Source organism: Orycteropus afer, unplaced genomic scaffold (genome assembly GCF_000298275.1).
Source record: "Orycteropus afer afer isolate SDZICR_OR568_19922 unplaced genomic scaffold, OryAfe1.0 scaffold00440, whole genome shotgun sequence".
NCBI classification, from domain to species: domain Eukaryota; kingdom Metazoa; phylum Chordata; class Mammalia; order Tubulidentata; family Orycteropodidae; genus Orycteropus; species Orycteropus afer.
This window is the reverse complement of record NW_006922027.1, coordinates 1,467,106-1,493,869: the sequence shown is the minus strand read 5'-3', so window position 1 is coordinate 1,493,869 and position 26,764 is coordinate 1,467,106. Positions and strand designations below refer to the sequence as shown.

The 26,764-nt window shown below is 44.0% G+C and overlaps 1 protein-coding gene across 1 annotated transcript in view; it reads right to left on the bottom strand.

The window, feature by feature from the left end:
- Window positions 1–865: 865 nt before the first annotated feature.
- The window catches only part of ENTPD6 (ectonucleoside triphosphate diphosphohydrolase 6), an 84,802-nt gene continuing 58,903 nt past the window's right edge, over window positions 866–26,764 (bottom strand). Inside the window, exons 3-13 of the mRNA XM_007954184.1 lie at window positions 14,499–14,642; window positions 13,637–13,712; window positions 12,622–12,657; window positions 11,786–11,874; window positions 10,784–10,863; window positions 9,821–9,885; window positions 8,190–8,291; window positions 6,411–6,551; window positions 2,887–2,943; window positions 1,384–1,496; window positions 866–967 (exon numbers count right to left, since the gene is read on the bottom strand). Coding sequence (XP_007952375.1) covers window positions 866–967; window positions 1,384–1,496; window positions 2,887–2,943; window positions 6,411–6,551; window positions 8,190–8,291; window positions 9,821–9,885; window positions 10,784–10,863; window positions 11,786–11,874; window positions 12,622–12,657; window positions 13,637–13,712; window positions 14,499–14,642 — 1,005 coding nt within the window. The remainder of the gene's footprint in view (window positions 968–1,383; window positions 1,497–2,886; window positions 2,944–6,410; window positions 6,552–8,189; window positions 8,292–9,820; window positions 9,886–10,783; window positions 10,864–11,785; window positions 11,875–12,621; window positions 12,658–13,636; window positions 13,713–14,498; window positions 14,643–26,764) is intronic.

The window sequence follows — 26,764 nt, the reverse complement described above, 5'->3', positions numbered from 1 at the left end:
GTAGGCCAGGGTCTGCAATGAGAGTCTTGGGTCCTAGGATTCTGACCCTGCCTATCTTGGCTGCACACATGGCTCACAGGAGCTACACATTCATAGGGACATGGAGGCAGTGAACCCAGCTCTAGGAGCCTCCCAGCACCTGGGGGGCTGGGAGGCAGAACAGCACTAACTCACAGAAGTTTCATAGCATTAACTCAGCTATCATCTTGCATGAGAGCAGGGAACACAGGGTAAGGAGGGCCTGTTCACTCCAGCTTCTTTCCCCCTTGATTCAGAGTGGCAGCTATTTAGTTAACCACACATTGACACAGCCAGACTTCTGGATAATTTCCCTTGTCCACATCCAAGGAAGAGGTTAACATTTGAAAGCTCAAGGGCTCAATGCTTTTAGGCCAAATTCTGCTTTCCCTCTACCCTAGAAGGTCGAGGTCTACCCCTGGAAAGGAAGCCAGAGAGGTGGCAGATAGCAAAAACAATACTCCTGCATGGCATGGCTACAAAGGGTGGAGTGTGGCTGCCTGCCACCTTGCCAGGCTAGTGCTGTATCTCAATGGCTTCACACGTGGCCATGGCCCACCCAAAGCCAATGCAGGAGAGTGAGGTGCTAGGGTTGGACACTTTCTACCCTGCCCAGGTCTTGTGGGGAGGTGGGCTGGATTGCAGCCCTCATCATGGTTCCTCCTCCAATATGCCTACAATGAAACCAAGGACAAAGTCACAGTGGTCAGGGGCTGAGCAGCTGAGGGCATGGGATGAGGTTCCACAAAGGTGTCCTGCTCTCACGGAGATGGCAGCTGTGAGGAGGTCAGGTAAATCTGAGCGCTGACAGGCAAGGTGGGGTGGCTCATAGCCAGGAGCAGGGCTGCTAATCATTGGTGGGACCCTTGGGTCTGCTCAGGGAGTCGATGTAGTGAAAAATGGCCCCCAGAGCCCAGCTGGTTTCAACATCATCAATTTTTCGTGTCAGCTTGAAGAGACAAAGGGAGGTCAGGAAGGGCCATACTTGTTGTGGAGACCAGGGAGGAGTGAGGGGAGGCACACTCCCTATGGAGCAGTGCTTGACAGGTACCTCATCCAGCAGGGATAGGAGTAGGGGTCAGGGGAACTGCACCCCCCACCATGGGCAGTGCTTCCCAGGCACCTGGGAGGAATGGAGGGGTAGGGGTGAGAGGAGAGTCAGGGGAACCACACCCAAGGGCTTTCTAGATACTCTCCTTGGGTGGGTAAGGGATAAGGGTCAGGGTAACTGCATCCCATACAGGGCAGCTGCTTCTTAGGCTTCTCTCTCAGAGGGGATGGCAGTATCAGGGAAATTGCAACCTCCCATGGGGCAATGTTTCCCAGGGACATCCCCAGGGATGGGATGGGGGTAGGGGGCTTTACCTTGAGCACTTTGTTCCTTGGAAATCCGAGTTCTTGTAGTAGCAAGCTGATGTAGGTTAGGTCCATGCACACAAAAGGGCTACTCTGTGTGTGGGTTTCTACTGTACTACACACTGGGGGGAAAGATGGGAACAAAGATGAGTGTGGAGAGGTCCCAATCAGTATTCAGGTGATTCACTCTTGGGGATGGGGTGAAGAGTTCTGACAATCCCATCAACTCTGAGGGTATCTAGCATGATTAAGAGATAAAAAGACTGTAGCTTGAGGTGGGGATATGGTCTGCTAGGTATACCCTGAGAGGAAGGTCAGCGGCAAATTCTGCAGTCTCTTCCTCAGGTTGCCTCTGCACAAGACCTGCATGCCATGCACGATAAAGGAGACAGACATTGAGGTTGGCTCAGAGAGCCCACTTTGATTTTTTTACTCCAGTCTGCCCGGAGTTCCTCTCAGCATCTGTTCCCTGGAGGAGGGTCACAGATACCCTACTCATGGAGACAAACTCTAAATTAAAAGTGAAAGAAAAAAAGCCACTTTTTGGAGCAGGAACTTTATATGGAGAAACATACAAAGTTAAGTCTGCAAACTGACAACCAGAAGAGCAGACCTCATCTACTCTTCACTTATCAACGTGGTTTGGTTCCAAAGACCAGGTCATTATGCAAAAACCAGCATTATGCAAAAAAAATGGAAGATGATCACATCAGATCAGAAAATGAGAATCATGGACCAGCCAAGTTGACACATAATCTCAACCATCACAGTCAGAGTTACTCTTACCTCATACCTCAGTGTTCATTACTCGCAGATGTGTGTCATTAATAGGCAAAAGAGTTGGATAATAGATTTTGCACTCTTGTCATAATGTAAAACATCAGATAACAAGATAATGAGGAGTGTGTGTGTGATTGTGAGCTGGGGTAAATAATGAGTGTTTTGGAAAAGAAGACTTTGCTTTTACACTCTGGCAGCTGGGGCAGGGATGGGGGGCGGTGAGTGGGACATAAACAAGGAAATGGGTGAAAGAGGGGAAGGTGAGCAAGAGGGAGGTGGGCACTGGTTCTTCCCTGGCACCACTGCAGGGCACAGCTCTGAACCCTCGCATGCTGGGCTGGCTGTGTAAGGTTTCCTGACTTCTTCAGGTTCAGGGACAGTCATGAATTTACTGGGATAATCATGTGGCAGTGGTTCAGGCATCAGAAAGAATGAAACTGAGGGAATTTGTTCCTCACAGACAAAGGAGAGACTGGAATTATAGCCCTTCCAAAATGAACAACACTGGGGCCCTGGGCACAGGTCTCTCTGAATGTAGGCTGAACATCCCACGCCCTCTTAGTGCTGGTCTGGTGACAGAATCAGGAAGAAAATCCAAGAGTTTTGAGGCTGGGGCACATCTCCAACACTGTGAGCATCTGCCTCATGCTAGGGCTAGTCCCACTGGTGGCTGTCCCCTAGTCCTTCCCATCTGGGTCTTTGCTGGCCCAGGGAGGTGCAATAGTCACTCACCATACTTAGCTGCATTCTCAAAGTCTCCAACCACCAAGCTGCCTCCTGTTTCAGCATCTGTGGGACAAGGAATAGACACCTGATTCACTTTAGGGGCACAGAAGCCCCTTGAAGCAGCCAAGGCACTGACACAGGGTGGGAAAGCTGGGCCAGGGGTTCCAGGGCTATAGAGTGCTTTCCTGGCACTCTGGGACACAGTGGGGTTTTGTTTTGCTGAGGTCAAGCTGTGAGGCATCCTGCTGTAAAGCATGCTATTCTAAGAGGTGGTGGGTACCTTGTTCATTGACAGAAGTCTGTGAGGTGGTAGGGTGTGGGGTGGCCCGGCAGAGAGCCCAATCAAGGCCTTTAGGGTCACCACACCTCCAGTCCTGTAACATCCTCCTAGAAGAAGCTTGCCAGAGTCCCCTGGCCACACAGCTTGAGAAAACTACTTAATTTCAAGTTAAGAGAAGCAAAACTATGGAATTGAAAATACTTTCTGAAGCCATGGTACTGAATTCAGCAACTGTATTCTGGTATCAATTTATCAAGCCTTAAGGGAAAAAAAAAAAAAAAAAAGTTTTGTAAAGAAAAAACAGGTCTCAGAAATGTCCTTGAGAAAATTGGGCAGCACCTTTGCAGAGCTCTGCAGAAGCAAGTGTTGTTGTTGTTGTTATGTGCTGTTGAGTAGGACCCAACTCATAGCGACCCTTCCTTGGGTTTCTGAGGCAGTATCACTACGGAAGTAGATAGCCTAACCTTCCTTCTGAGGAGTGGCTGGTGGGTTTGAACCGCCAGCCTTCTGGTTAGCAGTCAAGTACCTTAGGCACTATGCTACCAGAGCTCCAGGCATTTGACACCCCTGGGAGAAGGGTAGGGAGAGAGCTTGGCTCTCAGGGACTATGACTGAGTCCTCAGACACAATCCAAACTTCCAACTCCCAGAGAGGGAGAGGAGGGTCCAGGGCTGCACTTATTCCTGTGTGAGAGGCTGCTCATAGTGTTGGGGAAGAAGAATCTCCTCTGATTCTTCCTTCACTGTGGACATTTGTAAAGTTAGAAAATGTTGCCATTCCCCATCTCCTCCCCCCAGCCAAAAACAACAACAACAACAAAAAAACCCCAAAAATCCCCCAAACTCACTGCCATTGAGTTGATTCTGACTCACAGCGACCCTCATTGAGTTCAAGGTGGTAGATCTTTACAGAAATCGATTGCCCCATCTTCCTTCCGCGGAGTGGCTGGTGGGCTTGAACCTCCAACCTTCTGGTTAGCAGTAAATGCCTTAAGGCACTGTGCCACCATAGCTCCTTACTGTTGACATTGTTGTTGTTGTTATGTGCCATTGAGTCGGCCCCGACTCATAGAGACCCCTCCTTGGGTTGCCGAGGCCATATCACTATGGGAAGTAGATTGCCCAGTCTTCCTTCCAAGGAGTGCCTTAGAGGGATGTAATTTCTGGACACAGACCCAGCCTTCCCCCAGCACAGGTGTGATCAGTAATGCAGAAGAAACATAGATGTGACAGGAGCATGGCAGCGGTGGACAACACCTGAGTGTGCACAGAGCCAAGGGGCAAGCCATGCTGAACAATGTGGCACCTCTGACCCATGCTGCCATCTCTGAGCTGTGCCTCAATCTTATGGGACCTCAGAAGATGCCAAGTCTCCTGGGGGCAGACTGCAATTGGGTGAGGGCCTACATTGACTGAGGTTGCAGGGTAGAGCCAGCCAGGTAGAGGGCAGGTTACCCACAGGCTGTGTGGTAGGCTTTGGGCAGCAGTCCCAAGAGTACTCCTGGGCTCTGGGAGGGGACCAGTAGAGTCCCTCAGGCTGCCAGAGGACCCCTTCTTTTCTTGTGCGGATTGGGCTGAGGATAAGGGATCATCTTTCACTTTGTCCTCACCTTAGCTATGGTGTCTTTTCTTTTTTCTTTTTTTTTTTTTTTTAAGTTTATTCTTAATTTTTATTGTGATTTGGTTGAAAGTTTACAGAGCAAATTCATTTTCCATATAGAAGTTCAGACACATTTTGTTTAATGACATTGACTGCAATTCCCCACAATGTAGCAGCTCTCTTCTCACTTCCTCCCTGTAGTTACCTCTTCCCTGTGTCCTTCTTTGCTATGCATTCCTGCCCCCTGAGCTATTACCCTGTGCAAATACTGCCCTTCTGTTCTCCCATGATTGATCATTCCGAGGAGTGGATACACCTGATGTATGGTCAACCCGTATGCCTGGCTATTGTTTGGCTGGAAGCCATAGGAGTGAGTTCACTTCCAGATATGAAGGATAACTAGGGGCCATAGTCTCAGGGGTCTCACCAGACTCTGTCAGACCAAAAAATCTGTTTTATTTTTTTTTAAAATGATTTTGAGTTTTGTTCCACATTGTTCTCCTACTCTATCCAGAATCTCCTGCACCAATCCCCTTCCAAGTGGTTGACAGTGGTAGATGTCTAGTTCACCATCTAGTTCTTCTGTCTCATGGTCATATACTCTGAGGTTCATATGGTCCACTAGTCCCTTGGACTGTTTCCAGCTTTGGTGTATTGGTGTAGTGAGGCTTTCTTAGAGTGGATCCTAAGTCACTCTGCATGGCAGATCCACTGGAGAAGGAAGGAAGTGCTGCTAGGCATTTGCCACCCCTGAGAGAAGGGTGGGGAGAGGGCTTGGCTCTCAGGGACTATGACTGGGTCCTCAGACACAATCCAAACTTCCATGTCCATGAGAAGTGGAGGTGGGTCCAGGGCTGCACTTACTCCTGTGTGAGAGGCTCCTTCTGGGAGGCTTTTTACTTAAAACATTAATAACTTTTACTGAAAAGCTGATGATTCAAACCCACTCAGATATTTCATGAGAGAAAGGCCTGGCAATCTGCTTCCATAAGATTAAAGCCAAGAAAATGCTATGGGGCAGTTCTAATGTCACATGAGGTCTGAGTGGAAACTGACTCAACAGTACCCAACAACAACAACCCTGATGTTTCCTATTTACTTCACTAAAAAAATCCTGGTCATAGCCACTAAATTGATTCCACAAGCCTCTCAAGAGTTTTCGCTCATACTTTGAGAAACATCAGCCTAAGCACACTAAGTATCTTTTCCTACCCATAATTCACCTCATTGGGTGTGGACAATGAACCAGAATGAACTCCTGGAGCCCTTCCCATGCCAGCCCAGAACATTTTGGTCTGGGAACAGGGGGTCCTGGGCAGGCAAGGTGCACTGACATGAAGCAGCTTCCCGAGCAGGTGCATGACCACAGCATGAACTGTGGAATATTCTAGACCATTACGTAGCCTGTGCTGATGCATGGGCTCCAAGATCATAACCTGCCTTAGAGAGTTAATCTATGTATAAAAAGTGTGCTGATTATGCTTCATTTAGACAAGACCCCTTTCCATGGTCTTGTTGCTAATTTGATATTGATGACTTCAAAGGGTGGCAGGACTGTAATCAATCACATGCCTCAGGCACTGCCCAGGAAAGGCCCACATCCCAGAGTGCCCACAGGTCCCTCCTGTCTGCAACCAGTCACTGTCCTTACCAATAAGGCCGACTTGTGCAGCAAGGTCATAATAGTAGGAGAAGGCATAGAAATCCATGTGCTTCACTTCCTCTGTTCTGTGCACTTTGCTTCTAAGGATTTCTGACACTCTGTTGGCACACAGCTCATGGGAGTTGGCTGCTGCAGAGGACAAGTACAAACCCAGGGTCAGGTGGTCCTTAATCTGTGGCCCAGCCCAGGCACTCAGGATACAGACTTGGGTAGGCAGAGTGGAGTGGGATCCAGCCAGGCTCTGCTCACTGTCTCTGCACACACACAATAGGACAACAGTGGGACCAAGTCTGGGGCACCACCCTACCTCAACCAGCCCAATGGACTTGAAGCATATACTGAGCACTTTAGCTGGCCCCCAACCCACCAAGCTTGGGCTGAGCAAGAATGAGCATGTCCTACTTGATCTTCATTCCACCTGGAAGGTGAGATCTGCATTCTCCTTGTTACATAGATAAGAAAACTAAAGCCTAACTGGCAACATGCAGCATTCACATGGATCTTCGCTAATGTTGGATTGGAAGGAGGAATCAATCAACAACATAGACCCTGAGGCTAAGGGACTGCTCTGGACATCAGACAGCACCTTCACTCATCTCTACTCAATACTCTCCAACCTTCTCCTCAAGTCTGCCTTACCCAGTCTCTCCATGTAGCCTTATGGTGGTCCATTCTTCACAATTCACACCCATGATCAGGTCATATTCAGCATCTGTCACTTCCCTCTGCTTCCACTCTCACCATGCACCAGCCTGGTCTCCACCCTCCACATCTGCGCAGGGGTTGCTTCCCATTTCTCCCCAGTGGTGCTGAGCCATGCCCCTGACCTTCCAACTCATTTCCTTCCACTCTTCCTGTCAGGCTAGTCACACTGGCTTCTTCTGGTTCTTTAAACACAGTAGATCCTCCAGAGCCTTTGCATGTGCCTTCCCCCTGCCAGCACTGCTATTCTAGAATTGCTCATTCCCTGAGGCTCACTTCCTACCCTGTCACCTCGTGGCTCAAATATCACCATATAAGGCATTCTTCAACTGTCTTCCCCCTCTCTTCCTTTTTCCCTGTTTTATTTTTTTTCAAAACTTTTCTACAGTTTTCCTGTCCAATTCCTTCCATTGCAATGTCAGCTCCATGTGGGAGCTCTCGGCATCATCCACTCTTGCCTGCCCAATGCATGAAACATACCTACACCCTCCACTCATGACAATTAGGGCTACAGACAAGGTGGACACACCTCATACCTGCCAATGTAGTTCATGCAGTTCAGGCACAACACTTCAGTATTTCCTCCAGAAACAGACAAATGGGCACAGGGCACCCAAGATGACCAGGGTGAGAGGTGGGCCCGGTAAGGCCTTGCCACCAGGCAGTACAAGGGAGACAGAATCTGTGTTAAAGGAGGGAACCCAGATCTCTCCCTCTGTTCATAAGTTAGCCTCCTCAGTGGCCTCCTGAGCCAGTAGCTGAGATGTGGCTATTTGCCTCACAGCATAGGACATTTGGTCTTTCCTCACTAGAGATGTGTTAGGAAACTCAACCTTCGTGAAAAAAAGTGCTTGGTGACAGACAAGGGGACCCTGTGGAGTGGCTCCCAGTGCTCTTGCCAAGGCCTGGAGCCCTGATGAGGACCAGGTCCACCCTCATCTCATTGGGTACCTGGCTTGTTTGAAAGACCTGGCAATAATGGCCCCTTCTCCCAGGCACTTGGGCCAAGTTCTGGAGTGTAGGCTTTACCCTCATCCTTATAAACACTGTGAACAATCCACCTACCTGCCTTCTCTCCTGAAATTCTGTATGTGACTTCAGCGTGCTCCCATTCTCCTTTGAAGCCAGGGTGCTGACAAGGGCTGAATAGCTCCTTTCCATCCCTAGCTAATATAAAGGGATTGGAAAAAAGGAATGTGACAATAAGAGGACAGGGGCACATGATCAGGAATGTATAGACCCGTGAGGTGGGCACTGGGGGTTCAAAGGACTGCAAGGTCAGAGTGAAGGCATCTGAAGTCTAAAAAGCAAACATTCTTTTGTGTCCTGCATTGAACAGGGATGAGATGCCTGTGGAGGAGCACTAAGGCATCAGGTATTGGTGTCAGCTTCCTGACCAAAGCTACAGGGCTTGAGGCAGCAGAGGCACCCAGCAGAATTTGGGAATCAAAGGCCATAAAGTGAGTGATATTTACAGTTTAAACTATGAAGTTTGGGATGATCTGCTATGCAACATCAGATAGCAAATAGAGAAACTTGTCCTCTTGGGCAGGGAGTGGTTTATAGCCCTGTAGCTGGTATTAGGCGTGGTCTGACAAATCAGTGAGCCCTCTGCTGCTCTGGGAGAAGGAGTGTCCTGGGCCAGTTGACTTGACCACTTTGGCTAAGTGATGGGAGTTCTTGGCCCCAAAATAAGGGTTGCAGGTGATTCTGAGAATTGGACATATATTTGGTTCACAACAAAGTACACCCAATTTGAAAGACGTAAACTCAAACAGGATGTGAATGGAAAACCCAAAATTCCAGCATGACAATTCCAAGCCTGCTGGAAGGACAAGGCCCTGGCGAGAGTAGAGGTGCTGGGCCACAGAGGAAAGTATATAAAGGCAGGCAGTAAACAGAGAGTAGGATATCTGAGGCCTGAAGAGTGAGCATGGATCTGGGTAGTGAGCCCCATATACAACTCATGTGGAGAAGAGATGCTCAGTTAAGGCAGTTAGGAAAGTCTAGTGCTAGCCTCAAAGCACTGCCCTCCAGAAGAACAGGGCCCAGCATCTTTGGGAAATTCTAGAAGTAACACCTTCTATGAAGGCCAATGGTGGGCTTAACTAAGAGGAGCTTCTTCTCAGTGAAGTCAGCCAGAGGAGCTTAAAGGAGGGAATCCTGGGGTCAAACTACCTTTGTAACAACTTGACCAGATGCTGCTCTACCCCAAATAAAGGAAGGGAGGGGCTCTGTACACTCCTTCATACAGCAAGAGTTGATGACAGAAAGTCCTCTTAGGACTCCTGTACTGTCATGAAGAACAAGGTAATTTCTTCAAATGTTCCAACACAAGTCAACTCCAAGTAGAGTTGGCTCCTGTACACTGTTACTTGAGCTCCTAAAATCCTCCAGTGCAGTGTTTCAGAAATGACCCCACTAACAGTTCTCTCTTTCTAAAAATGACTTAGAATGTACCCATGGAAAACAAGTCCAATTTAGAAAAGGCAGAAGAAGAGTCCCTGTCTAGTCCATGGTCCCTAACCTGGCCCTAAGGGTCAGCAGTCTGCTCCATATTTCGGCTGTGCCCAACACGCTGCAGGGGCGGCAGAAGAGGTTGAGGAGGTAGGCAGAACAGGACAGGACGGGGCTCACTCTCCTGCTGAAAGTGGAAGCTAAGGTCATGAGCACAGCCTCACATATGTCCCACTCACCAGGTTGGCCTTCCACACCACCCAAGACTGCGAGTCGGGCTGACATCAGTCCAAGCCCCAGGTAGCTGTGGGAATAAAGCACTGTGAGGGAAGGGTGTGCACTACATACACTGGGTACTATCATGACCACTGCTTCAATAATTTACCTGGCCTGGGTCCAGAGTGAGTGGGAAAGGTAGAATGCTTGTGACAAGGTAGTTGGCAGGCTTTCCTGCTTCTTCTAGAAGCCTATCTTTGTAGAGTTGAGGGAATTCAACTAATTAATTCACTAGACGGTGGCCTATAATGGGGCAACAGGTAAGCTAGCAGCTGGGACACCATGGTAAGTAAGACAAACATGGTCCCTTCTTCATGGGGCTTGCAACTGTACAAAAAGACTTTAAGTAAGTAAGGTGCCATGTGTAAAACAGATGGTCTAGAAACATCTCTGCCTAGTGCATGGGCCCCTCCTGCTATTCCAAAGCAAAACAGAATAAGGATAAAACAAGAAATTAAGTGTTAACTGTAGGTAAATCTAAAAATGAAGAAGAATGAAGGTAGAGGAGGAAGGATGAGAAAGGAAATGGCAGGGGAGGGTAAGGGAGAAGGAGAAGGAGGGAGGAAGAAAGAGGAACAAGGGGAAGGGAGGAGGGAGGATAAGGAAAAAGAGGGAAGAAGGACTTGGAAAGGGGAGGAGGGTAGAGAAAGAAGAACAGGGAGAAAGGAGAAGAGGAGGCAGGAGGGAAAGAGGAGATGGGGAGGAGGGAAGGGAAAAATGGAAGAAAAGAAGGAGAGAGAAGAGGAAGGAGGGGCAAAAAAAAAAAAAAAAAACTTGGTGAGATCTGCAGCTGAGAGAACTCTGAATGCATATCTGTGACTGAGTCCCTCTCTCCATTGAGGTGCACGGTGGGTGGGGGGCAGTTCTAGCAGTGTTTGCTGAGCATTGTGTTGGATATTCCCTATCGTTTGGTCCCCAAAACAGACCTGTAGGAGTACAGCTGGTAGGTCTTGTTAAACATCTGCAGTGATGTGATGTAGCCAGCTGGAGAGGTCTGCAGGGTGCCCTGGGGAACACAGGAGGGTCACTGTGCTTCCTGCTGTTCTCTCTAGAAAATGGTCCCCACACTCTCTCAATTCACTTAAAAGAACAGGGTATTCACAGATATATTCAACTAGGTTAGCTTTTCATGAAGTCATATGCTGTGATAAGCTTGGAACAATCAGTAAAAACTAAACTTCCAAAATGAAAAAGCACTATCACTAACAGTGTCCGTGATGAGCTCTAGCCAGCCCAAAGATGGTGCCCAGGTAGTGGGGAGGTGGGTCTCTTGGCCTTGACAGCTCCACTTAGGAAGATGCTGGGTCTGGATACTACTACCTTCACCACCATCCCCTCCATCTCCCTTCTGCTCATCTGGTCTTTCTCCTGCCCCAGCACCTCAAGGCATGATCTAGCCCCAGGAAGCCACCTTATGTGTAACTTTCCCATCCTAGTGAGTTGAGGGTACACCAGGAACTGCACTGAAAACCAGTGATAAAATGGGAGAGGAGAAGAGCACTTTGAAAACACCAGGTAGTTTCAATTGGAAGCTTCTTCTTCAGAGCCTTTGTGGTGAGGAAGTGGGAAGCTCTCTGCAGCAGACAGACAAAACCAAGTCTCCTCATCCTGCACTGGAGTACAGCAGGGAAGGAGGTGCTTCACTTCTCACTTGTCCCAAAGGTTCCAATTTTATCTAATTTATCCCCTATCTGTCAAATGGGTGTAAGTGCACAGTTCCTCTTCACAATTTCTATGCATTTTTCCAGGGAGAGTTAGACCCAAAGTAAAAAGCATAAACTGGGAATGCACCTGGCCCTAAGCTCAGAGAAGCACAGTGACTTGACCTGGTGCCTGGGCTCCTGCCATCCCAAAAGTAGTGGCCACACAGCCTGTGTGCCTCAATGAGTCCTGCCTGCCTCCCTTGTGGGGCCTCATGAGTCAGTTACCTCAATGCTTGGCAGGAAGGTAATCTGTGTGGATCCTCCTCCCAAGTCCAGCATGCCCACACTGCTCCTTCCGGGGGTTTTCAAAGTGCCTGGAGCATGGGTGAGCAAAAAGCAACTGCTGTGTTAATGAGTGGATATGGACAGTAGAAAGGTTAAACAGCATGGAGTTACAGGCCCAGCCTTCAGTAGGTAGTGAAACAAGATGCAGCTGCTGCTATTGAGTTCCCTTAGAGATATGCTGAGTGTTAAGGCATGTACCACAACTATGCTTCCAGTAGCTGTAGCCTGGATGATGTCAGGACAACACTGACTGTCAGGAGAGGCAGCAGACCTGAAGTCTCTACTGGGAAGAAAAACACTGATGTGCTCTCAGAGATACTGATCTCTGACATTTCTATAGCACCTGGTGGGTGGTGATCAGCTCTCCATCATACATGCCTCAGACACACTGTTCTTTTATGAAGGAAAGTAAGGGGACATAAAACCACGGGAACTGAGAATGATCTAAGAACAATTGCTCCCACTGCCTGTTCTAAGAACAGGTGTCTTTGTTCTTGTTCTACCTACAGCAGACAAATCTGATTATGCAGACGCATGACTTGTTTTACTGTTACTTCTCTCAGGGCCTAGGCTCCCAACAGGTACTGCTGCAGAAGAAGGGACAAGTATTATGAGGGGCTGTCCCAAACTGCAGCATCTCCTCTCCTAAGCCCAGCTCTAGCTGAGATCCCAGACATTATTTAACAGGGAGGAGTGAGGCCTAGAAAGCCTTGCTATGAGTCACACGGACAGATATCTGAGAACAACCAACCTCACAGTGAGTTGGATACACATACCTGTCAGGAAGTTGACCGTGATCCAGGCAGAGACACCTACAAGAGAAAGATCACAGAAAGGTGAATCATGGAGGTGCTGCATGGTGCACCTGGGGCCCTCAGATGCCTGCCTACTTATAGAGTATAGGAGCAAAGAACAAAGTGACCCTTACAGACCCCTTACTGAAGTCTGTTTCATCCACAGACAAATCTTGCAGCTAGAAGACACCATACTAAAAAATTAGACTACCCTGCTCAATGTCATGGGAGCTCTTGTAGCATAGTGCCTAAGGTACTTAACTGCTAACCAGAAGGCTGGCGGTTCAAATCCACCAGCCACTCCTCGGAAGGAAGGGTGAGAAATCTATTTCCATAGTGATACTGCCTTGGAAACTCAAGGAGGGGTCGCTATGAGTCAGGTCCAACTTGACGGCACATAACAACAAAAAACAAACTCAATGCCACACACACCCCTGTTCTCTGTCACAAGTTTCCTCTTTCTGGAAGAGATAGGAAAAGATCCAATGCCCCCCTTGCTCTCCCTATACAAATAAACTCTTAGGGTCATATTTAAAATCAGGGGTCAATGAGAAACTAAAGTGCCTCTTTTAGAATTACAACAGCAATAATATTCTAACTGTGCAACTGGGGATTTTCTCTAAATGTTCTTAAAACTGAAAAGGTGATTTGTTTTCAGAAACTTCACCTGTGCTAGGTTCAGGTTGGTAAAGATGAACATCTGTCTCTAACACTGGCACCAAAAAGACCCTCTGGGACATTTAAGCTGTGAGTTGCAATGGACAGTTCCTAAGGCATTTGACTGCTAACGAGAAGGCTGGCAGCTCACACCCACCAGCCACCCCTTGGAAGGAAGTCTGGGCAATCTACTTCCATAGAGATACTGCCTTGGAAACCCAAGGAGAGGTCGCTATAAGTTGGAACTGACTTGTTTAACCAGGGAAGAGCCTCACCAACTGAATTCTTGGCAGAAACACTTGAAAGCCATTCACAGGGGGCATCCTTTGGGCAACTCTACCTTCATCTGTTCCATTCATGATGGATACACAGTCCTCCCCAACTAGGAAAGGTGAGGCCTTAAACACCTCTTCCACCTAGATGGAAAGGGAAAGATGTAGTTATTCTCAGAATCAGAATTAGCAACTCTCGATATGCAGGACCTTCAGCACACTTGCACATCCCCATTGCAATCCCAGCCCACATCTAACTCAGGCATCGGAAGGTAACGATTTGAAGGACTAATTTAGCATAGGTGTGCCTTACTCAGGAGGTAAGTAGTACAGGAACAATATAGAAGATGAAGAGGATCATTCGGCAGATGCAGAATTTCCCTAACTCACTAATCATCCAAGTACATGCTAATCACAGATTCCTAAACCCAGCCCCAGGAGGAGTCCAGTCCCAGAAGTTTTGGGATGGGCCAGAGCAGGGAAGGTCTCTCACAGATGGCCCAGGCATGAGAATCAAGGCAAGCAGAGCAGAAGGCTCAAGGGCTTCTTCAATAGTTCTGAGGCCTAGGGCAGGACCAGTAGTTTCCACCAAGACAATAAGTAGGAATACAGATCAAACAACTCCTTGACATGTATTAAGTGCCTGAACAGAAGGAAGACCTTCAAAAAGCACAGTGTACATTAAAATAAAGATGTTTTTCTTAGTATTAAACACAGATTCTTTCATAAACCCCAAATAGCCTTAAGTTTCATGAGGAAGACAGTATTGTTCACCCACATTCCTCAGGTAGATGAGGCTGTCACACTATAATGTTTCCCTCTTTAGGAAGCTCCCATGTAGCCTGGCTGACAACATAGAGACCAGCTGCAAGTTCAATGTGCTTTCAGTTATCATTGACCACCCTCCAAGGGAAAAATAGGTAACATCACCTTTTGCAGTAACTTCTGAGCCTTTTCTCCTGGTAACAGGCGTAACCCAGCTGTTGCCTTGAGGACCAGAGGCGTGACCTTCCAGAAGTCAAAAGGAATTTCTTGTTTAGCCACATCCAGCAATTCCTGAATCCCTTGTGTGCTCTGTGAACATTGCAAAGACAAGGAGTCCTGTGAGAGTCACAGCACACAGCTTACTTGTGTGCTCTCTCATCCATTTGGCTTTTACTTTATAAATACGACTTTTTTCTTATTTTCCAACTAGGCAGGAAAGAGTGATTCAAATGGTACTGGAGGTACACCATCAGTGTGTAAAATAGTAGGATAGATATTTTTACCCAGGGATCAAGTAAACAAGGAGACATGTTTGTGACCACTGGAAGATAGTTAGTTAGGACAGATAAACCACATGGATACTACATTGAGGAACCATTCTTCACCTGTCCCTCTGCTCAAGGTCCAAGTGGGATGAGGCACTACACTGCTACAGGAGTGGGAGACAGCTTTGGAATGGTGTCACTGGTGTTACTGGCAGGCACAGTATCACAGTGGCAATTTGGCAACACCTGTCCAAGGGGGAAAACACACATTCCTTTTACCCAGCAAAGAATTACTGAAGAAATGCCTTGCATGGTGTGCTATGATATACATACAAGGTAATATACTATAGCATTTTTTTGGTGCCATTAACAGTAAAAAACTGGATGTCATGTAAGTGTCCCTCAGGAGGGGACTGTTCCATAAGCTAAGTGTGAACTAATACACTGTGATACCTGTAGCCAGGAAAACAGGCACATTGTTTATACATAGAGACTGCAGATATTTTTAAGTGACCAAAGCAAAGCAAGTATCATTTTCCTGTGTATGGAGAGTATGGGGGAGGGATATAGATGCATCTGCTTATGTATATATAAAATAGCTCTTGAAGAATCCCTAAGAAACTGGTGATGTGCTTCGGGGGACTGGAGTGGGTGGGGGAGTTTTCACAGCACACCCCCATATAGCTTTTGAAATCTGTCCCACTTGAATGTGCTACCTACTGAAATAAATAAGGTTTTCAAAACCCTGAGTTTATTCTAAAAAAATTTAAATTCCAGTTTTTGGTTTCAATCTAGTAACAGGAAAGCAAAGCTGTATTGACATTAAGGTCACAAGGCATCTGTGGGCAAAAACAATGTTCTGGTGGAATTGTGCCTAAGGCACTTGACTGCTAACCAGAAGGCTGGTGTTTCAAACTCACCAGCCACTCCTGGGAGGTTGGGCCATCTACTTCCATAGTGATACCACCTCAGAAACCCAAGGAGGGATTGCTGTGAGTCGAATCTGACTCAACGGCAGGGAGTTTGGCTTTTTTTTTTTTTTTTTGGTTTATGATTAAAGAAATGCTTAAATTAAAAGGAACTTATAATTATATTAGTAACTAGTTTCCTTTATACATTTGAGGAAACACAGGGTGTCCCAAAAGTCTTAATGGAGTCGTCAGCTTTAAGAACTTTAGAAACACACATGCTACAAATGGACAAAAACATCATTTGAAGGTTTAATTATTTATATTTGTTTTACAGTTTTGTTTTGTGAATTTTGCATAACATATCCGCTCCTCACTTATCCATATGGTTAGTTTGCAAAGACTAGGTCATTAAATGAAAATCAGTGTTATGAGAAAATAGAGGATGGCTATATCATTACATGACTGTCAGACCACCAAGAATCAAAGTCCAGCCAACTTGACACATAACCTTAACCAACATAGCCAGCACTACTCTTGCCTAGCATCTCAGCATTCCTTACTGCCAGAGGTACACCTTTAGTGCGCAAAACAGTAGGATAGATGTTTTATTATTGTAAATGTGAAATGTTGGATAATGAGATAGTCAGTAAGTGAGGAGTTGGTGTAATAAATTTTTATCTCTTTGCATTTGCCCATTCTTGATATTTCATATAAAGTGGGATTATATTTTTCCTGTATATTTTTAATTTTTTCTTTTAGTTCTTACTATTAAAGGTGGTACACTGACTAAAATAAAAAATAAAAATGTACACCTATTCCTCACTTATCAACTACCTAGTAGTCATCTAGCATTTTGCATTTACAACAGTAAAAAAATCTATCTATTTTGTATGTTAATGATGTATGCCTGGCAGTAATAAACACCAAGGTGCTAGGCAAGAGTAACACTGGATGTGATGGCTAAGGTTATGGCCCAATTTTGCTGGGCCATGATTCTCGGTGCTTTGACAGTTATCTAATGATGTGGTCATCCTGTATTTTGGCATAACATCATTTCTGCATAACGACCTGGTCTTTGGAACCTAATTATGTTGATGAGGAGTAGTTGTAGTAGCTACCAGGTATTGGGGAGAAAGGAAAATGAGTTATTGCTCAAGGAATACTAAATTTCTATTTAAAGTGATAAAAACTTTTGCAAATAGTGGTGATGGTTGCACAACATGGTGAATAACATCAAAGAGAGACTGACAGTAGTTATGTTACTTTGATTGTGAGCGTTTCTTAACTCATGAAACCAAATGTTCACTTTTAAGAAATTCCTGACCAAAATCAATTTTTTTTTTTTTACCCAAAGTTGCCAATACCCTCCTGTTTGAAGCCAGGTGTACTAAATATAAATTTCAAAAGATATGGCTGAGTGGAGGGTCAGAGACCATCTCATGACCAGATATCCACAGATCTCCGTAAAGGGGGAGGAAGGCAGGGTTCAGTCAATCATGTTAAGATTAGCCAATGTTTGATCTTCTACATTTCTCCCTCCTCCTTTCTTCAAAAGCGCCACTGTACCTAGTCTCACTGAGCTATTTGTTTTTTTCTAGAGTAAAAATGGTCTATGCATAAGGAGCCCTAGTGGCACAGTGGTTAAAGCACTCATCTGCTAACTGAAAGGTTGGTAGTTTAAACTCACCAGCTGCTTTGAAGAAAGAAACATGTCTGTCAGTTTCCGTAAAGATTACAGGCTTGGAAACCCTATGAGGAAATTTTCTGTTCCTACAGGATTTCTCTGAGTTGGAATCGACTTGACAACAACAGGTACATGCACACAGGATAACGGTTCAAAATAAACCTTTCATTGAAATTTCACTGTTTTGATTATTTTTAAGTTTGGAACCAGAAAAAACTGTCAAGCTGAGCACCCCATTTTGTGGTAAGAGATCAAATAAAAAATGGTACTCTGGTAGTGTAGTGCCTAAGGCACTTGACTGCTAACCAGAAGGCTGGCAGTTCAAATCCACCAGCCACTCCTCAGAAGGAAGGTTGGGCAATCTACTTCTATAGTGATACCACCTTGGAAACCCAAGGAGGGGTCACTGTGAGTGGGGTCCAACTTGATGGCAAATAACAACAACCAAACATAAGCGCCTTGTGTCCAATTGTTTATTCCATCACCACAGCTGGGGAACTTGGTACAAATCTCCTGAGTTCAAATTCTACTTCTTTTGTGTTGAATTATGTTTATATCTGAGCAGTTATGGACATCTTCTCCTTGTCAAGTTGCCTTTTCATGCTGTTTAGGAACTGGGTTCCTATTTGTCTTGTCCTCTTCATTCCATTTGGAGAATTTCTGTTGGGTGCTCAAGTTTCATTGGGAGTTTTCCCATTCGTATTATCTGAATATTTTCCTTGGATTGGATTCAAGGGACAACAAACTGAACTCAATAGAAGGTGCTGGCTTTGATCTGAGGAAGGCCTCAGTAATTTTATTTGAATACTTGCCCTGGTCTGGGTGCAAGGAATCTTGGACAGGGTCCAAGGGAGGCCTCAAGTAACTGTAGCTTGAAATTGCATAGCTACATTTGTTGTGTGTGTCTTGCCTTGTGTTGTGCTGTTTAAAGAGTTTTATACTGTTGTTGATAGTCATAAAATGGAAAATCATAAGGGAGAACAGAAGCATTGACTCTATAAGCTGTTGTTACATCGGCTCCACAGACTAGGAAATGTGTGCTTTTCACCAAAAATGGCATCAACTTGAATTTTGCAGTGGGTCACCTAAAAACATGTGAGATTTTTGTCTTGAGGACTTCAGTTTTGTACTAGAGATAGCATTTGTTCAGTTTTTTTTTTTTTTTTTTCCCCATGTGCTGTCATAGGGTTGCTCTAAGCCTCAGCTTTGAGAAAAATCTCCTGTGTCTTATGACTTGGGCTTTCAGTAGCTACCATGAGAAACTTTGATATAAATCAGTCCATTTTGAAAAGCACATGAAAAAAAGATGGATTATTTGATTGGTACAATGAAGACTCAAAAAGATAAAAATTAATCTAACTTTACTTTTCTAAAAGATTCTTTAAAGTGTACAGAACATAAGGTTATGAAAATGGAGTATTTTCCTACCTTCAGATGTCTGCTTTTCGCTTGGGTGTGGCTCTCCATTAAGGCAGGGGCCTGAGGTAGGGCCGGTAACTTGGAAGCTGCTTTTCACCTGGGTGTAGCTTCACTATTAAGGTAGAGGCCAGATGTAGGCAGGCGGGGCTGGGGGCTGATTTTCGTTTGCAGGTGGGTCTATATTAAGGCCAGGGCCTGAGGTAGGCAGGTGCAAAGGGGTTAGGAACAAATAAGGGAGACAAGCTTGTCTGTCAGTTTGTAATCCTATGGTAGCTCACGTATTGCTGTGAGGCTGGAGGCTATGCCACCATGTTGCAAAATGCCTAAAGCATTACCCATGGTGGAGAGGTTTCAGTGGAGTTTTTGGGCTTAGACAGACTCAGAAGAAGGAAGAGGCCTTACACTTCTTAAACAACTGGTCAGCGAAAACCTTATTAATAACAGTGAAACGGTCTGATATATTACTGGAAAACATTATGAACAGCCCTGAAACACTGTCCAACACAGTGCCGGAAGATGAGCCTGTCAGGTTAGAAGACATTCAACATTTGACTGGAGAAGAGCTGACTTGTCAGAGTAGAGAAGACCTTAATAATATGGATAGAGAAAAGCTTTTGGGACCTCCATTAGCTGATGTGGCACAACTCAAAATGAGCAGAAATAGATGCACACATCCATTAGTAACAGGAACATGGAACGTACGAAGTATGAATCTAGGAAAAAAATGAAATGGAATGCATAAAGATTGATATCCTAGGTGTTAGTGAGCTGAAATGGACTGTGTTTGGCCAATTTGAATCAGACAACATATGATCTACTATGCTGGCAATGACAAATTGAAGAGGAATGGTGTGGCATTCATTGTCACAAACACTGTTTCAAGATCTGTCCTGAAGTATAACACTGTCAGTGATAGGATAATATCCATATGCCTACAAGGAAGATCAGTTAATACTATATTATCAAAATTTACACAACCACCACCAAAACCAAAGATGAGGATATTGAAAATTTCTACCAACTTCTGCAGTCTGAAATTGACTGAACATGCAATCAGGATGTGTTGATTATCACTAGGGACTGACATGCAAAAGTTGGAAACAAAGAAGAGTCACTGGTAGTTGAAAAATATGGCCTTGGAGACAGAAATAACACTGGAGAGTGCATGATAGAATTTTGCAAGACCAATGACTTATTCATTGCAAACCTTTTTTTCCACAACATAAGCAACGACTCTACATGTGGAATTCAGCAGATGGAATACACCAGACTCAGACTGACTACATCTATGGCAAGAGGTAACAGAGAAGCTCAATATCTCCAGCCAAAACAAGGCCAGGAGTTGACTGTGGAACAGACCATCAACTGCTCATATGCACGTTCAAGTTGAAGTTGAAGACAATTAAAAGTCCACAAGAGCCAAAATATGACCTGAGTTTAGAGACAATTTAAAGAATAGATGTGATGCCTTGAACACAATGACAAAAACCAGATGAACTGTGGGATAACATTTGGAGGGGAAAAAAAAAAAGGTGGGGACCAGGTTTGCTGGTCCAATAGAGCCTGGTAGAACCACTGAGACTATGGCCCCTAGCTGCCCTTCAGGTTTGGGATTGAACCCACACCTGTGGTTTCCAGCCAAACAAAATACAGGCATATTAAACATTTACCTCAAGTAGATACACTCCTTGGAGAGAAAAATCATGGGAGAAAAAAGGGCTGCTTATGCACAGGGAGACAGCTCAGGGGGCAGGAGTGTATGGAGGGATGGACACTGGGAAGAAGTAACTATGGGGAGGAAGTGGGAGGGGAGCTGTTGCATTGTGGTAAACTGTGGTCAATGACATGAGACAAAGTATATGTGAACTGCTGTATGGAAAGTGAATTTGCTCTGTAAATCTTCACCCAAATCACAATTAAAAAAAAAAAAAAAGAACATCATCCATGAAGAAAGCAAGAAGTCATTAAAAAGACAGAAAAGGAAGAAAAGACCAAAATGGATGTCAAGAGATTCTGAAACTTAACTTGACCAGACAGTAGCTAAAGCAAATGGAAGAAATGACAGGATAAAAGAGTTGAACAGAAGATTTCAAAGAGCAGCTCGAGCAGACAAAGCCAATTACTATAATGAAATATGCAAAGACCTGGAGTTAGAAAACTAAAAAGGAAGAAAATGCTTGGCATTTCTCAAGCTGCAAGAACTGAGGAAATAATTTAAGCCTTGAGTTGCAATATTGAAAGATTCTATGAGAAAAATATTAAATGATGCAGGGAGAGTCAAAAGAAGATGGAAGGAATACACAGAGTCACCGTACCAAAAAGAATTGGTTGATGTTCATTCACTTAAGGAGGTAGTATATGATCAAGAACCAAAGGTATTGAAGGAAGAATTTGAAGGTGAACTGAAGGAATCGGTGAAGAACAAGGCTCCAGGAATTTCCAGAATACCCTTTGAGATGTTTCAACAAATGGATGCCCCACTGGAGGCACTCACTTGGCTATGCCAAGAGATTTGGAAGACAGCTACCTGGCCAACTGACTGGAAGTGATCCATATATGTACCCATTCCAAAGAACAGTGATTCCAGAGTGTGGAAATTATCAAACAGTATCATCAATATCACATGCAAGTAAAATCTTACTGAAGATAATTCAAAACAGTTGCAGCACTATACTATCAGGAGGAAGTGGGAGGGGAGATGTTGCATTGTGCTAAATTGTGGTCAATGTCATGAGACAGAGTGTATGTGAACTTCTGTGTGGAAAGTGTATTTGCTCTGTAAATTTTCACCCAAATCACAATTAAAAAAAAAAAAAAGAGGGATATCTCTAAAGGGTCTGGAGGAGAGACCACAGCTTGGGTGAAGGGTCATGGGAGTCTGATGACTGAATGGGTCATCTCCCTTGGGAATCAGGTAGAGGGTCCTGGATAGATGGGTGGACAGGCTGAATGATAAGGTATGTCTATGAAATGTGGAGGGTATCTAAGAACATATATAGGGTTGGCAGACAATGGTCCTATAAGTTTATGTGAATGATCAGAATTCCCAGGTGTATAGTAGACCTGACAATGGGCAAGGTTGTGGTCACTGCTTGGTCACAGCCAGCCACCCAGAGGGATTGAGTAGTTGAAACTGTGGGCTTGGGACTATAGTCACAGGGGACATCAAGCTCAATTGGTATAACATACTACACAAAGCATTGTTACACCTCTACTTTGGTGAGTAGTGACTGGGATCTTAAAAGCAAGCTGCCATCTAGATGCAACGATGGGTCTCTCCTCGTCCAGAGTAAAGAAGAATGAAGAAAACCAAAATTCATGGAAACAATTAGTCCTAGCGACTGGTACACCATCCGATCTGCAGCCTATACAACTATGAGACCAGAAGAACTAGATGGTGCCCGGCTACCACTGTCATCCACTTGGAAGGGGATCTATGTAGGAGACCCTTGATAGAGAGGGAGAAGAATGTGGAACAAAACTCAAAATCATTTGGAGAAAAAAAAAAAAAAAGTGGGGACCAGTTTTGCTGGTCCGACACAGCCTGGTGGAAGCACTGAGACTATGGCCCCTAGCTGCCCTTCAGGTCTGGAATTGAACCCACACCTGTGGTTTCCAGCCAAACAAAATACAGGCATATGAGTTGAACATTTACCTCAAGTAGATACACTCCTTGGAGAGAACAATCATGAGAGAAAGAAGGGCTGCTTATGCACAGGGAGACAGCTCAGGGGGCAGGAGTGTATGGAGGGATGGACACTGGGAAGAGGTAACTATGGGGAGGAAGTGGGAGGGGAGCTGTTGCATTGTGGTACACTGTGGTCAATGACATGAGACAAAGTATATGTGAACTGCTGTATGGAAAATGAATTTGCTTTGTATATCTTCACCCAAATCACAATTAAAAAAAAAAAAAAAGAAAAGATATCCATCCAAGAAGCTCAACTGACCCATCCAAGACAGACCCCAAGAGAATGTCATGATGACATATCCATCAAACTTTCCAAAACCAAAGATCAAGAAGGAATCTTGAGAGCAGCTTGGGGAAAATTAATGTTACCTACATAGGGCAACCAATAAGACTAAGCTCTGATTTCTCAGCAGAAACATGCAGGCAAGAAGGTAATGGGATGACATACAGAAAACCTTGAAGAAGAAGAACTGCCAAACAAGAATTATATATTTTGCCAAACTGTTCTTCAAATATGAGGGTGAAATTAAAACATTCCCAAACAGAAATTAAAGCAATTTATAAAAATCCAACTTATACTACCATTATATGACAGACTGTTCCAAACTTAGGAAAATAAGAATCTACTGTAGAATAATCATAAGGAGAATTAATAAGTCTTCTAACCAAAATAAGAAGAACATAACAAGGACTTATACACAAAACCAGAAATGCTAAAGGAAGTAGTCCCAATGGAAATCTAGCAATGGAAGACAACAAATTAAGATCAAGACATATGACAACAATACCTGGAAAAAGAATTCTCAAAACTAAAATAAGTTCATAAAACGGAAAATACAAAACAAGAGGAGTTAGTTTATAAAACAACACTAACAAAAAGCAAATAAAGGGAATAAATGGTATAATTACAAAACTTCCTAATAGAGAGGAATTTGCACTGATGTCAATATGTAACAACTATTCCAAACTTAGGGAGATTAAGAATTTGGTGTAGTAGATAAGATATGACTGCTAACCAGAAGATTAGTGGTTCAATCCCAGCAGCTGCTTCATGGAAGAAAGACAGGGCAATCTACTATAAAGATCTACAGCCTCTGAAACCCAATGGAGGTCACTACGAGTCAGAAGTGACTTGATGGCAGTAAGTTTGTTTTTTTGGTTTTTGTTTACCACAAAGAAAATTAGTAAGACTTCTAACCAAAATAAGGAGAAAAACATGAAGAACTTAGTAAAAACAAAACCAACAACAACGAAGAAAAGGGAAAGAAAACTTGGTAACAAAATGAATTCAGCATAGGAAAATATTTGGAACAAAGAAACCACCAAAAACACAATAAAAACACAAAAGAATGACAGCAGTAAATTCACACCTATCTTTAATTACAATGAATGTGAGTGGATTACATAAGAAAAACTGACCCTCAAATACAATGATGAAATTAGGACACTCAAAGACAAACAGAAATTAAGGGAATTTGTGAAAACCGGACAAAACCCATAAGAAATTCTACAGGGAGTCTTTCAGACATAAAATGAACAACGGAAGATAATAATTTAAGATTAAGTAAGATATATGATGGCACCAAAAATAAACCTAGAATAATAGTTCACAAAACAAATACAAGCTTACAAAACAGAAAATAGAGAATGAAAGGCGTCAATCCATAAATGATACTAACTACAAAAAAAATAGAGGGAATAAATGGCATAATTTCAAAACCTCCAAATGGAGTGGAAGTCAGGATGATCTCATTATATGACAGACTGTTCCAAACTTAGGGAAATAAGAATCTACTGTAGAATAATCATAAGGAGAATTAATAAGTCTTCTAACCAAAATAAGAAGAACATAACAAGGACTTATACACAAAACCAACAATGAAGAACAGGGAAAGAAAGCTGGATAACAAAATGAATTCAACACAGAAAAATATTCAGAACAAAGAACAAGGGAACCAACACCACCACAGGAAGAAACACAGAAGAATGATAGCTGTAATTAAAAAGTATCTGTAATTACACTGAATGTGAGTAGATTAAATACACCAGTCAAGAGAAAGAGAGTGGCATATTGGATTAGAAAACATGATGCACCGATATGCTGCCTACAAGAGACTCATCTTAGACACAAAACTAGAAATCAATTAAAAATCAAGGATAGGAAAAAAACATCAAACTAATGACAGTTGAAAAGGAGCAGGAGTGACAATAATTTCTGATGAAAAAGAAACTTTAAGACGTTAAAGTGAAAAGAGAATAAGGGGAAAAGAAGGGCTTTATATGATGATAAAAGGGTTAACTGACCTAGAGGTCATAACCATAATAAACATCTATGCACCAAATGAGAGAGCTCCAAAACAAATAAAGCAAACATTAATTGAATTGAAAGGAGAAATAGTTCTACAAAAGTAGTAGGAGACTTTAACCCACCTGTTCTAGTTACCTAGTGCCACTCTGACAAGAATATACCACAAATGGGATGTCTTGAACAAACAAGATTTAATTCTCTTACAATTTGGAGGCTTTAAGTCTGAGTTTGAAGTGCCAGGCTCTAGGGGCTGGGTGAAAGGCTTGGGCTTCAGCTCTGCCTCCTGCTCCTGGCCCACTGAAGTTGGAGGCTTTTCTTCCCTCTGCTGCTGGCTACTGAAGCTGACAAGCCCAAGGTTGACAAGTAAAAAGGCACAGTCCCCATGTATGCATCCTGGAAGAAAGGAAACCTCACATTTCCCTATGGTAGCTAAACCTAGATGCTGTAAACCTTGCGTTAAGAAAATTAGGGGTGAGTTCTGGTAAGATGGTGGAATAGGCAGGAAGACTGCACAGACCCTCTTTAACAAAGAAAAAGGGAACCAATTACCACAGATACAGAAGATAATCCTGGACCTCTGAGCCTTGAAGGGAAGGACATAGAAGTGGACTAAACTCCAACTAATAGAAGAATTTGCATGAAAACACCAAAAAAAGAGACACGCGGAGCTGGGGTCTGGCAGCAATCCTGATGGTACAGACAGCTTGGATATTGCTGAGTGGTGGTAGGACCTAAGAGTTAACTTAAAAATCAGCCCTGCTAGCCAGGGACTGCACGGAGGACTGCTCTGGTGGCTGGGAAACGAAAAGGGAAGCAGCAAAGAGGAAGGCAGGATGAGCTGTGGACTTCTGCCTTTCTGGAGGGTGCAAGCATTTTGAACGTTTATAAGTGGTTTGACCATTTTGGATATTTAAAGCAACAGTGTTGTCCCAGACTGCAGGGACTTAAGTACAGGCTCCAATTACCAGGAACTGCAAGGTCATTCAGATGTGGATGACTGGAAACGTGCGACATTCCCCTTGTTACTCTTATACCCCACACCCTCTTGGTGAATGGAGGTGTGGCCATCCCTCACTTCCACCCACTATCTGGGCCGGCAGGAATTCCCTCCCAGTCTGTGTGTTCAGACGGAAGCTGGAGGCCCTGCCCCATGCTGCCCTGATATTTTTTTTTCTTTTTTCTGTTTTTCAGTTTGTTTGTCTCTGTTTTAAAACTACCATTATTATTATTACTTTTGTCCATTTTTTGTTATTCTTTATTCTTCCCCTCTCAGGTTCTAGATTCAGCAGTTTTTCTTTTCCTTGTTCCTGGTTGCCATTTTTCTTTTATTTCTTGTATTAACACCGTTCCTTGTTTTTCTTTTGTGTTTTTCCCATTTTTTTCTTCATTATTTTCCTTCTTTACCTTATTTCTCTCATTACTCTCTCCCCAGTTAGTGTGGTTTTTTTCTTTTTATGTTTTTTTTTTCTTTTTTTTGTTACTGTTTCTGTGTGATTATATGGTGTGTTTTTTGCCCATTTGCTTTTATTTTTTGATGGTTATCCAATTGTTATTCTTGTCTAACTGAGTGGAAGACAGCAACAGTCTCCATATGACACAATTACACCCATACCTCCTGCAGCTTCACTTACTGAGTGAGAGCACCACTTCCTTCTCCACCAATGGACCAAAAATAAACAACTACCAAGAAGAGCCTGACTCACCCTTGGCTGCTCTTCACAAACAGTTAAAAGAGATTAAATACAACAATGACAAAATGTCTTGGAGACAACATCACAGTCCACGCAAAGAAGCAAGATAAAGTGGTAGAAACAAGAGAGCAGGATACAGATCCAGAATACATCCCTGAGGAAGAAGAACCATTAGAACTCTCTGATAAGGAATTCAAAAGAATTATATCTAGGTATTTTCAAAGGATTGAGAGACAGACCAA